The sequence below is a fragment of the Pleurodeles waltl genome, chromosome 12, assembly GCF_031143425.1.
Source record: "Pleurodeles waltl isolate 20211129_DDA chromosome 12, aPleWal1.hap1.20221129, whole genome shotgun sequence".
Classification (NCBI taxonomy): Eukaryota; Metazoa; Chordata; class Amphibia; order Caudata; family Salamandridae; genus Pleurodeles; species Pleurodeles waltl.
This window is the reverse complement of record NC_090451.1, coordinates 48,048,135-48,061,770: the sequence shown is the minus strand read 5'-3', so window position 1 is coordinate 48,061,770 and position 13,636 is coordinate 48,048,135. Positions and strand designations below refer to the sequence as shown.

At 45.7% G+C, this 13,636-nt stretch overlaps 1 protein-coding gene across 1 annotated transcript in view; it reads right to left on the bottom strand.

Moving 5' to 3' along the window:
• INSR (insulin receptor) overlaps positions 1-13,636 on the bottom strand; it is a 296,954-nt gene that overhangs the window by 50,563 nt on the left and 232,755 nt on the right. The window contains exons 4-6 of the mRNA XM_069216634.1: positions 7,276-7,442; positions 3,552-3,696; positions 603-817 (exon numbers count right to left, since the gene is read on the bottom strand). Coding sequence (XP_069072735.1) covers positions 603-817; positions 3,552-3,696; positions 7,276-7,442 — 527 coding nt within the window. The remainder of the gene's footprint in view (positions 1-602; positions 818-3,551; positions 3,697-7,275; positions 7,443-13,636) is intronic.

The window sequence follows — 13,636 nt, the reverse complement described above, 5'->3', positions numbered from 1 at the left end:
TAAGGGTATTTTTCTGCCATCTTATAAACAATTTTCTCCAAAATGAGTGCATCTCAGTAAACTACGATGTAAGCCTGTGGTCACCACCATACTAATACCCTTTCGTGCCCACTGATCGCTGTATGCGCGTTCTCGTTCTAAAGTTCAAATTGCGCCACTGCTTTTTGTATTTTTACACTCTACAACGTGAAAAGGTCATTTTTTTGGTCTTGCTGTGCTGCGAGTTACCACACACAGGGAAATAAAAGAGAATAAGAAAGTGATTTCCAAGGGGGGACTGTTATCCCCCCATTCCTCCTAAGGTTCTATTCCCTTCAATGAGATTGGGTGGACTACTTTCAGCGGGGAAATCGCTGGCCAATGGGAGGGGGGCTCTTGCGAGTTCAACGAATGCAAGAGCGGCTGCTGTTTACAGCGGTGTACTCGCTACAGCTACATAGCAAGTAGATTTGTAACTAATACAGTACATATTACTCAATTGGAGCCTACACTGGATCCTGTTCAGTAATAACTTCTCGGCTCCGCTCACAGCACGCCCGCTACGTTTACCTGCAGGACAGAAATGTTAGTCAAGGTAGACTGCATCTTGAAATTCTACGTACAGGAAGCCTGGTCGCCGTTAGTCTTTAAGGCGATGTTGTTGCTCTCATGCCGGTCCTTGGTTCCGGTAACCTCTTCCATCTTGTGGATTTCCGCCAAGCAGAGTTTGGGGTTGTAGTGAAAGAAAAGGTTTCCGTGCATGATCGTCATCCGGTGTTTGCTCCAGTCCCAGAGTTGTCGCAGGTTCTGGTTATCCAGAGCATAGAAGGAGTAATTCCTGAAAAAAAGGAGAGAAAGAATAACTGGTCAGCATAAGGAAAACTCCAGTCGAGGCAGGAACCAAGCAATGATTCAAAGCGGCGGCTGGACTATTGCGTGGCGGACTCCGACACATCCCAACCAACCTTTCAGAGAGACAGGCCCAGCAGAAGATCTTTCAACCTTCCTATGTGCGAGTCCACTAATGGGGCAGATTCCTGGGATCCAAGCCCAGGAACAGGGGCGTAGCTTGGTGAGTAAGATTGAGGGGTGCGTGAGCTCCAGATTTCCCTCCAATCACGTTGGTATATCATAATAAGCTAAATTATACGACAAGCAGAGCGCACAAGAGGGGCTTAAAGGGCAGCGGAAAATGGAGGAATGTAGCTTCTTAGGGGGTTCTATGAGAGAGAAAACACATTATGGTGTGAAATAGCCAACAAGTTGAAAGTCTTTCCAAACACAGAGAGGGAGAGTGTGTTTTTTTTTTTGTCTGTGTGTGTAAACATTCCAGGTGAAATCTGAGTGACACCACACCACACCCAACTGAGAGCACCTGTACCCAACTATTTATCATAACATACATTTATTAGAGGGTGTAACACCCCAAACACCCTCCACCCCAAAGCTACGCCCCAGCAGCGCACCAAATGCCATGCCCGTAAAGTGTTGTTATCTAACTTGTCCTCATGCAGAGTGGAAGTGCCCCTAAGGTGATACAACCGCATGGGCTCCCTGTGAGAACTAGAACACACCTGTAAATCCTCCGCAGCCCACAGAAATACATCATCAGTATCGCCCGCTCTACATCTTTTAACGAAATATCCCTCTACGTCCCTGATAAACCGGATCAAAACCAGACGGGCACCACCAAATTTCCAAACCAATAGTCTCTCTCTCCTGCAGTTCAGGTCCCCATCATCTCTTCTTTGTGTGAAGCTGAAGGCCACCGCCCGCCACTCACTCTCCGAAACATGGATGTTCGATTGCAAGATTTGGACTGGGTTTCGAAATCCCAACAGACTGGAGGACAGAGGGCTAGTCTCCATGTTCTAAGGTTAAAGGGTCAAGAAAACAGACTGAAATGAGTGAAATTTATATCCTGTAGCGCAACATACGCGCTCTGATGGGACGGAGAAGTAATATTAAACCAAAACTGGTACAAACGCTGAGGCAGTCTTGTATTTCTAGTGTTTTCTTCACAAGTGCCTGTAAAATCCATGTGTTTTTGCTTACTGCATGTGGAAACTCTCTTAGTGAAATTTGGAGATGCATTGAAAAAAAATGCAAGGCTACTTTTTAGCTGGTGGTCCTGTTTATAGGTCATAAACTAAACTAAAAAATGAAATCCCCCAATATATTGGACCTTAGAAGCTGCATTGTTAAAAAGCAAGGATGCTTCAATAAAACACAACAACAGTATAAACAAACAAGAACGAGGCGCCTGCTTTCTGATAACGCAGACAGGACTAAAAGAGGAAGGCGTCCTTTTAGGGGCTGCCCCGACCAGCCAGCAGGTGGCAGCAGAGGGTGGCCACCGATACTGATTTGGGTTCTCATTAAGGTGTGTACGCGCGCGTATTTTTTCTATTTATTTTTTTTTTAAAGAAAAAAAAAAAGCTGCATGCCTCTTTTTCGAGGTAAAAAGTGTAGTGCTTTCCAGCAACTTGTAAAAGCATGTACATACGAGAAGAAATAAACTAATTGTGTTGTGTCCTTTGGTGCTTGCATCAACTGTATTCAATGTAAGACCCGGAGGACTCAAATATGCCTATTTCCAGAATACGCACAGGAGAAACTATTTACATTAAAAAATTATAGTTCCTTGGTAATTAAAAAATACATATAGTTTGGAGTCAAAAATATTTCAAGAAATTGCACAGGGGTGTATAGGAAAGTCTGGAATATTTCTCAAAAATACCAAGACTTGGTTTGCATATTATATATTATCCTCTCCTGAAATATTTTTGTTTCTAAGTGCCTGCCAGCGAATGGCAGACTGCAGGCCCCTTTTCACAAAACCCTCTTGATACTGACGTCAAGCCACGCGGCAGGAGCTGCAGTCCCTCCGAGGAAGCCATGGTTAAGGTCAGGTCCTTGTAGAAGGCTCCGAGGTGGGCTGGAGGTGGGGTGACTGCGTTCTAAAAGGGGGATTCCCACCCCCCCAGGATCGAGTCGCTAAAGTTTTCAATCCTAGATTTCTAGCGCCGAGCAGTGGGTACTAAGACTATATTCTGAGGAGCATCTACCCTGGAGAGGGCAATGTCCTTGGTGGCGCGAGAGGGTCAAAGTCCTACATTTTATTCTTTCCTTTGTTAGCCCGAGATTCCTCTCCAAAGCGGTGCCAGGCCTGCCCGTTACCCGTGAGCCCTCGATCTATGCCAGCGCAGGAGGCGGGTCCCACCCAATCTGGAATACAAAGCTTAACATACCAGGTGCTTCTAAGGTGAGCCCCCCCAGTAACCGCCCCCCCCCCCCTTCAGCCACTGATGGCAACAAGTCAAGCGCAGGGTTGGTTCTCCGGTGCCCCCAATGCAGACCTTAAGCGGTTTTGAGCACAAGCAGCGCCATTCAACGCGCATCCGCCGTGCACAAAGGGCCTCTGTGCAAAGATGTCCACGCTTGGAGAGGAATGCGCATTCTTTGCAGAGGAACATGCGTGTCCTGGCACACTTGGCCATCACTGAGTCACAAGGACGGTGCAAGCAGGGGGCCAAGCCCCGCCCACGAAACTGACCGAAAGGGATACTCACCCCAGCTCGAGGGTCTCCCCTCGGATCACGTGCAGACTCCGGAAGAAGGACAGAGAGACCAGGGCGTAGGAGCGCTTGATCATCAGGAAGCCGGTGATCTCCTCGATCAGGCCCAGGCTGGCCTCCAGCTCGGACGCAATGTTACCTGCAAGACACGAGGACAGGTCTAAACCACCATCTTTCTTTCAGAAACTGACCGAGTGCACGCGGCACCCAGACCAGCAGTATCTAGAAATATGCAATAGGAGATATGTTTACTATGTGACTCCAGAATGCGCTGGGGCTTTTCAACATGTTAGTCCAGAGTGTGCTGGTGCATTTTAATATGTTACTCCAGAATGCACTGGGGCGTTTTACTATGTTACTCCAGAATGCACTGGGGAGTATTATTATGTTACTCCAGACTGTGCTGGGGAGTATTATGATGTTACTCCAGAATGCACAGGGGCGTTTTACTATGTTACTCCAGAATGCACTGGGGAGTTTTACTATGTTACTCCAGACTGTGCTGGTGCGTTTTAATATGTTACTCCTGATTGTGCGTTTTAATATATTACTCCAGAATGCACTCGTGTGTTTTAATATGCTTCCCCAGGGAACAACAGTGCAGTTTAATGTTTCTCCAGAATGCACTGGTGCATTTTAATATGTTACTCCAGACTCCACTGGTGCGTTTTAATATGTTACTCCAGATTGCGCTGGTGCATTTTAATACATTATTCCAGAATGCACTGGTGCATTTTAATATGTTACTCCAGATTGCGCTGGTGCATTTTAATATGCTCCTTTAGAGTGCAACAGTGCAGTTTAATGTTTCTCCAGATTGAAATAGTGCATTCTGATACGTTGGTTTGGCAGTCACTAGAACATTTTAATATACTACTCCAGAATGCACAAACGCATTTTAATACGGCACTCTAAAATGCAACAGTGCATTTTAATGACACTCCAAACTGTTGTGGTGCACTTAGTATCTTTCTCCAAAATGCACTTGTGCTTTCGAATATATGTTACTCCAGAATGCCATAGTGCATGTTAATGTTACTCCAGATTCTGCTGGTGTACTCTAATATGTCACTATAGTATGCAACAGTGCATTTAAATACGGTACTCTAGAATGCAACAGTGCATCTTAATATTTTACTACAGAATGCAAAACAGAATTTTAATATGGTATTCCAGAATTCACTGGTGCATTTTAATATGTCACGCAAGAGTGCAACAGTGCATTTTAATGTTACTCCAGAATGCACTAGTGCATTTTAATGTCACTCTAGAATGCAACAGTGCATTTTAATATGTCACTCTAGAATGCAACAGTGCATTTTAATATGTCACTCTAGAATGCACTAGTGCATTTTAATATGTCACTCTAGAATGCAATAGTGCATTTTATTATTATTCCAGACTGCATTTATGCATTCTAATATGTTACTTCAGAACGCACTTGTGCTTTCTGGAACGTTACTTCAGAATGCCACAGTGTATTTTAATGTTACTCCAGAGTGTGCTGTTTGTATTTTAATGTCAGTCTAGGTTGCAACAATGCATTTTAATATGGTACTCTGGAATGCAACAGTGCATCTTAATATGTTACTACAGAATGCAACAGGACATTGTACTATGTTACTTCAGAATGCACTGGTGCATTTTAACATGTCACGCTAGAATGCAGCAGTGCATTTCTGTTACTCCAGAATGCACTAGTGTTTTTAATGTCACTCTAGAATGCAACAGTATATTTTAATGTTACTACAGAAAACAACAGCGGATTGAATATGTTAGTCCAGATTGCAGTAGTGCATTTTTTGCTGTAATCTACTTTTGAAAGCTGAGCTAGATTTGTCGAACCTGCCCCCTGTACAGAAATCAATCACTCCCTGCAATAATAGGAAGTCTCCGATGACTGCCGTAACACACTTGCAAAGTCGCTGCTGGCCACAAGGCAATATCTGCACACGTTTGACATTTTATGCAAACCAGAGCAAGCAACTAGAAGAAATGGCCATGGGGAACCAAATTAAAAGTAAAGTGCCACAAAATAATGGTAGTTCTTAAATTCACCCACTGTTGTCCGACTAAGGGCCGGATTTAGATATTGGCGGACAAGTTACTCCATCCCAGCGGTGACAGACATCCCGTCCGCCAACATCTAAATCCCACTGGATGTAATGGGATGCAGATTTCGTCAGATCGGATATCAGTCACCGCTGTGACAGAGTAACTCGTCCAATGTCTAAACCTGGTCCTAAATCTTGAAATATCCCAGAAGCCCTTTCTTTTAGGTGGCCCCCTGTGCCGTTTCTTTCTCTGCTGGCTTCTAAAATGCTGTGTGGCTTGTCTTTATTTCTGACAGTGGCGCAGTCCTGACAGCGCCGAAGCAGACCTTCAGATCTGACCGTGTAGAAGGAGGTGGCAGTTTCCAAGAATGCCCCAGCAAGAGAAACTCTTGGAAGGGTAGTTAGGAAATGAGGGTTGGATTTGGAGAAACCCTGCTCACTGCAAATCACACCTACCGCATAGATGAGGGAGTTTATGGCCATAAAAAATGCAGGTCCAAAGTCCTCTTGAAAGAGTTTGTACAAGTGTGAGACCCACATTCAGGTCGTTATAGCCTATGCACTTGTAATACGGTGGACGGGACTTCCGTCACAGTCTGACAGAGCAACCTATCTACCAAACTCTAAATAGGACTCTAAGAAAAGCGGTTTAGTGAGTGTCATTTAAGAGAAGTGAGAAACACAAAGGCCTTTCCAATGTAGTACTTGAGAGTTCAGTCAATGTTGTCAAGGGCAGGTCGGAAGAGCGATGCAAATGACTTGACGGTGGTGGGTTGTCACAGGACGTACCCAGCTGGGTCACACAAGTTTGAGATCATGTTCTTGGTGGATTGGAAGTAATATTGTTGTACTGCATCGCTTGAAGCAGCCTGGCAAGGGTTGCAATTAGCATTGTTTTGGCATCTTTTGAGTCACCACTTGATGCAACTGGGCGAAACGATAAACCCAATGAACCGACTATCCGTTTTCCAACCATACAAGCATGGTTCGACCCAATTCTTGGATTGTCACATACTGCTGCCGACACACTGCACATGGCTGCAGATGGAAGAATAAGTCCTACCTCTGTCTCAGTAAGTGGTGCGCTAGGAAATATCAGGTGGCGCAATAGAAACGAGGACGGAAAAGACTAGAAGGAAACATCCGGCATTCTGGGTCGGTGGCTCGAATGAATTAACCAACCATATTCCCGGGCGCTCAAAGATTCCCACTTGTGTGGCTGTCCCCAGTTTGTGCTCCATCACCTTTGTCTATTCCCTTCTTATAGCTTGCCTGACCTTTCATGATTATATCCCATGAATTTCTCTTGGCTCTCGACTGAGTCTGCATTTCCCTGGTTTATGATCTGTTTGTTGTCACCGATAGCACCCTTGGGGCGACATGGTATGACTACTGCACGGATGTTAGAATAGTAGTGGCTGTTAATGTTTTGTATTTCATACTGAGACTATTATTTGCATCTTTTGTTGCACACCTGTATTACCAGCTGTGAGATCAGTAAAGAATTGCAACACATTTGCTGCATGTTCCAATACTTTTCGGGCTCCTCCTGTTAATCACACAAGAGCGACAACAACCTACAAGACGCCAGGCTCTTTTGTAAGCACGCAAGCATGGCCGCCAACCACGTCACAGTCCTTCATGTTAAAAGCGAAAGTGCTTACTCCCTCCGCGGATGTTGATGGTCAAGCTTCCGTTGATGATGGTGCAGCCTTGCAGCTCCTGAGCAGCCGTCACAGAGTCGATGACCTTCACAGATTGCGACACCTTGTCGTCCTGGTACAGGTTGCAGACCTTGGGGCAAAGGCCGTCGCATGGCGAGCAGTTCAGGCTGTGGGGCAAGGAAAGAGTGAGAGTAGACACTAAAAAAGGACCATTAGAACAGTGATGCCCATGAGATGGCACTCAGTGCCGCAGGATCACCAAAGTGGACCAAAGAACGCACAGATCTCCTATTTCACACACTGAAGAGAGTCACAGTGCAAAACCAATGACAACGATCAACCCCCCCATTTTCCACCAACAAAACTGTATTAAAAGCAATCAAATCCATATAGCGCTGTTCTACAACCCTGGTGAGTTAAGAGGCAATGGGAGACTCCTCCCAGGCAGAGACGTCTTAAGACATGGACAAAGTGGGCAATTGTCCGTTCCCCCCCCCCCCCCACCATCTTCTAAGGGGGCCCTTGAGAAAGGGAACTTTCTATGAGACGTTGACTATTTCGTTGTCTTAACTTCTCTGCCTACCTGTGTTTCTTACTCGGTCTCTTTGCCAAGAACCATCTTAAGGATTTTTGGATTCCCCAGCAAGAAATATTTCAACAAAGTTCAACATGTAGTTTAGTGTTATTGCCATCATGTGGTCTTAAATTACCAGAATACTGACAATAAAATTCAAAGTTTTTCCACTCAGAAGCACCCAAGTTTGTCCTTCCTGGAGTCTCCAAAAACCAGGGACAGTAGATATAGGCAGTGAGTGGAGGTACAGTGCAGCATATCTTAGGAACCGATTCAGCGTTCCACACTGCAGCGCATAGAGGCTATGAGTGCAGGTACACTGCAGTGCATCAAGGGAACCCATGCAGAGATCCACACTGCAGCGCATAGAGGCTATGAGTGCAGGTACACTGCAGTGCATCTAGGAAACCAATGCAGAGCTCCACACTGCAGCGGATACAGGCGGCGAGCAGAGGTATACTGCAGCGCATCTAGGAAGCCGATGCAGAGATCCACACTGCAGCGGATACAGGCGGCGAGCAGAGGTATACTGCAGCGCATCTAGGAAGCCGATGCAGAGATCCACACTGCAGCGGATACAGGCGGCGAGCAGAGGTATACTGCAGCGCATCTAGGGAAGCGATGCAGAGCGCGACACTCAGGCAGACACAGGCTATGAGTGGAGATATACAGCAACGCATCTAGGAAACCAATGCAGAGCTCCACACTGCAGCGGATACAGGCGGCGAGCAGAGGTATACTGCAGCGCATCTAGGAAGCCGATGCAGAGCTCCACACTGCAGCAGATACAGGCAGTGAACAGAGGTATACTGCAGTGCCTCTAGGGAAGCGATGCAGAGCTCCACACTCGGGCAGACACAGGCTATGAGTGGAGATATACAGCAACGCATCTAGGAAACCAATGCAGAGCTCCACACTGCAGCGGATACAGGCAGTGAGCAGAGGTATACTGCAGCGCATCTAGGGAACTTATGTAGAGTTCCACACAGCAGGGGTAAAGACCATAGGTGGAGGTATACTGCATCACATCTAGGGCACTGATGCAGCTCCACACTGCAGCAGTTATAGGCAGTGAGTGGAGGTATACTGCAGCGCATCTAGGGAAGCGATGCAGAGCTCCACACTGCAGCTGATACAGGCAGTGAACAGAGGTATACTGCAGCTTATCTAGGGAACCAATGCAGTGCTCGACCCTGCAGCAGATATAGGCAGTGAGTGGAGGTATACTGCAGCGCATCTAGTGAGCCGATGCAGAGCTTTAAACTCCAGCAGATATAGGCAGTGAGTGGAGGTATACTGCAGCGCATCTAGTGAGCCGATGCAGAGCTTTAAACTCCAGCAGATACAGGCAGTGAGTGGTGGTATCCTGCAGCGCATCTAGTGAGCCGATGCAGAGCTTTAAACTCCTGCAGATATAGGCAGTGAGTGGTGGTATCCTGCAGCGCATCTAGTGAGCTGATGCAGAGCTTTAAACTCCAGCAGATACAGGCAGTGAGTGGTGGTATCCTGCAGCGCATCTAGTGAGCCGATGCAGAGCTTTAAACTCCAGCAGATATAGGCAGTGAGTGGAGGTATACTGCAGCGCATCTAGGGCACCCATGCAGCTCCACACTGCAGCGGTTATAGGCAGTGAGTGGAGGTATACTGCAGCGCATCTAGGGCACCGATGCAGCTCCACACTGCAGCGGTTATAGTCAGTGAGTGGAGGTATACTGCAGCGCATCTAGGGAACCGATGCAGAGCTTTAAACTCCAGCAGATACAGGCAGTGAGTGGTGGTATCCTGCAGCGCATCTAGTGAGCCGATGCAGAGCTTTAAACTCCAGCAGATATAGGCAGTGAGTGGAGGTGTACTGCAGCACATCTAGGAAACCGATGCAGAGCTCCACACTGCAGCAGATACAGGCAGTCGACTGACTTAGGATGTGGTGCATGAGAGAAAGGGATGCAGCCTTCCACCCTGCAGCTAGATACTGTCAATGGCAGAGTCAAGCTTCACTGTGAGAGTCCACTGCAAAGTGGTATGCTGCAGTGGATAACATGCATAACATACAGTAGGCAGAGACCGTCTGCAATGCATGTGACGAACAGGGATTCATACTGAAACATGATATAGGCAGCAGCTGAGAGGGAACATGCAGTGCGCGGACGTACACTGCACTGCATGGGAGAACAATTGTAAAGATGCAGACATGAGTCAGAGACGCGCAGTTTGCTGCAGTGCCTGAAAGAAACATGTATAGTTGCATTCTAAAGTGAGCGGCGGGCCGTGTGTGGTAGAACACTGCTCAGTATGCATGAAACACACAGGAGCTTTACGCTAAACAGAGACAGACAGTGTGTGGAGGGACATTCAAATACATTAGAGGAACTACTGAGATCTTCAGTTTCGGCACCGAATAGGATTACATAATCCAGAGGAAAATGGCTAGTCGACTTCTTGATGTAGCCATTAGAAGCCAAGGCGCTTTCCCATCAAAGAGCACTTACTGAAATTAGGACAGTACAGCATAATTTTGTGGTTTTTGATGGTGAATGTCCAAGGTGGCAAAAAACATCTTGGGGTCATTTATCGTCTCAGTTTAAAAAAATAAAAAAATTTAAGGTTGAGAATAGCAGTGCGCAAGCGTTGCTTTTTCAACGTGTTGTTATCTATTTGGGCTTTTAACCAACCCACCACTATCACTTGTTCATAGACTTGCCACTCAAAAATCCTTTGCTATCGTTGGTAAATGCCTTACGTTTGTCCTTCCTTGAGGCGGCTTGGAATGGCTAATTACACTTTTGCCGATACGTTTGACTGCAAGCAAACTTCTTTTTCCTTTTGTCTCTCTCCTTCACGCTGGCGCTCAAGGCGGCCGTGGCGCTTTAAATCGGCTCACTTATATGAAACTGTTTTACTTTTAATTTTCAATTTATGTGGCAAGAAAAGTCTGGTTAGGAGTTTACAACGCTAATAGCTCTAACTCGACGTAATGCAACACCTGTTGCATTGCAAATGCTTGTTTTAAGTATTTCTTCCCAGCTAAGAAAAAGTCTAGGGTCAGAAATATGCAAACAAGCAGCAGCATTTGCAAATCACCGCTTTGGTGGTGACCCACAACTGGTCTGCGGTCGAAAGGTTCCAGGCACCTATGAGAAGCCGGGATCGCGACAGGGGGATGTTGCGCTGAGGACCACCAACAGATTGCCTACCTGCCCTTCTCATCCCCATCCTCTCTCTTGCGTTAGGGATGAGCTGAAATTGGCGAAGAGTTCGATATTTTTAATCACTCAATGCATTTAAACTCTGATGCCAATGACCGCGAAATATGGAAGCGTAAATCCACCTGCGGAAGTCAGCGCCATGTGATAACATTGTTTTCCGAGAACTTTTACAAAAATTACTTTTTAAAAAAAGCTTTTCCAATAACATTGTTCTCTCATAACATGTCAGGCCAAATTGATCATCGTATTCTAAGGCACAAAAAACGAAATTTAGCTTCAATATGAATTTTTTTAATTTGCAACAGATTTTCAACAAGTAAAATTTATTAGTAACATTTTGTAACTCATTTGAAAAAACATGAATATTTTAGAACAGTAAATGGAATGGCTAATTAGATAAAAGAGGCAAGGATACATATACTTCTAAATAAGTGTATTTTTTTTTACGGGGCGAGAGAGGTAAGGAAATACAGACACACATATATTGAGAGATAGATTGGAGATTTAAGTGTATGTGTGTAAAAAGAATCAGACACACATATTAAAACAAAAATTAATAAAAAGATATTAAAGGAAATGTCGAAATTTGTGAAAACATGTTTTGGTCAAAATAGTGCACCATATTGAATAAAACGATTTTCCCGTAAACATGTTTTTTTCCAAAAGCGATGCTTGCAAAAGAGGTTTTGAGAAATGATGTTATCACTTGGAAACACTAAAAGCTACCGTGAAACTCCACGAAAAGTTGATTACCGCAGAAGAGGATGGAGGAACGAGTCTCTGCGTGCGCCATCTTGCTTTCCTTACCAATGACTAACTCAGGAGCCAACTTCTCCAAAGAGGTATGAACCGGCCTTTGTACCATCGACCTGGCAGTATGAGTGAGTGAGTAATGTGTTAGGCGCGCGCCGCCTCCTGATCAAGCTGCAAAAAGGTCCTCTGGTACTGAAGAACAAAACCTGGGGGTAGGGAAATACTCAGGCGACGGCCATGATGTACCGTGCGCTATTTTTCTCTGCTCCTAGAGCTCACTTTTTTTTTGCAATGCAACATTTTCTGACCCTCCCGTTCATGGCGATTGACACTGATATATATTTTTTTTTTTTGCCTTCCTACCATGTCTCAGAATTACTCAAAGAAGCGTGCATTATTTGAAGCCCTACAAATGACTGAACTCTTAAGATTCGGCAAAGCTTAATGATTTGCACAACACAGGACAGAATGAAATGTTTAAAATTCCAAGCCTCTGTGGTGAGACTGATTGGGAGTGCCACAAACACACAAAAAGGACCCCAAAACAAGAAGGTCTCTTTGGGAGTCAGTCTCGACCTGGCCAATCCTCTCTATACCTCAGGGCCACTAAATAAATCTCCATTCATCCTTCCTGTGACTACGCGCAGCCCTAATAAAAAAAAGAATTTTTGTTTACAGAATAACAAAACAAATGTGTTTGCTCAATCACATCAATGAACACTTATCTGCCTTAGAGCGCGGCTTAGTTAACGGAATCTCATTTGCGGATGGTCAACGCGACCATGTGCCCCTGGGTAATCTGTGCCGAGAGCAACACTGCACCTTGTTACAGACCACTATCTTTAGAAAAAGCAATCTGGCTACAGGAAGCAAGACCAAGTAAACCGATTTGTATTGACCCGCTTGGAAGCAACACGGTTGCTTGCCAACGGTCATTGCAAACGAATACAAATGTGTCGCGAGGGCTTGCAAGCTCTCTTCTGAAGAAGACCCCAAGGATGGGCCCGGTGGAGTCACCGAGACCATCTCATTCTGGAACCAGCAAGACCATGAGCTAGTCCTGTGGCTACCTAAAGTTTCCGCAGAAAACTGCGACCACCAACAAGAAGCGCTTAGCATTGCCCTGGCCTCCTGTGAAGTCCATGGAAGGGTCATGGCTTGTGTGAACATCCCAACGTCAAGTGAACACGGAGATTTTCTGAGGCCGTCACAACACCGCAGAGCTAATCTTACCCAGGCACTTTCTGTCTGGAGATATGGTGGCCGCAGAGTTGGGAAAGATGTGAAGGCCAGCGAGTAGCCTTCGAGTAGATATCAACAGAGGACATTCTGAAATATGTATTAATTAACTGCAAAGAGGTTCCAATTTTGCACCCAGCATGTTCTGGGCACTTGAAGTCCCTCAAAGTTTCCAAGGTCCTGCTCAATGACTGCTCAAGTTCTGGCTAGTCCTCAGGCAGATATGTTTATACGTGGGTGAGGCAAGAGTTTAGGGGAATCAAGACTTTATTCTTGGTCTGGCGGCCGAACGCGGGGCAACATGTTTCAGGCGCCAATGGCATGCCATTTTTACAGGCAGGAATAGAAATAAGAACATAAAAACTTTGTACAAGACCTCACCTAAGAGTCTAAAACGCCACAACATGAATGGCGAGTTCGGCTGGTAAAAGCAAAGACGGTGCTCATGGAGGGCACAACTTTCATATGTTTGACGTAAAGTCGCAGGAAGAGCGTATGCGTGTCACCTCTATCCCAACCCATCACAACATGGATTGCCCCGAACCTGAATGTTAGATAGACACACCATTTCTTCTCAGGCAGTAAACAC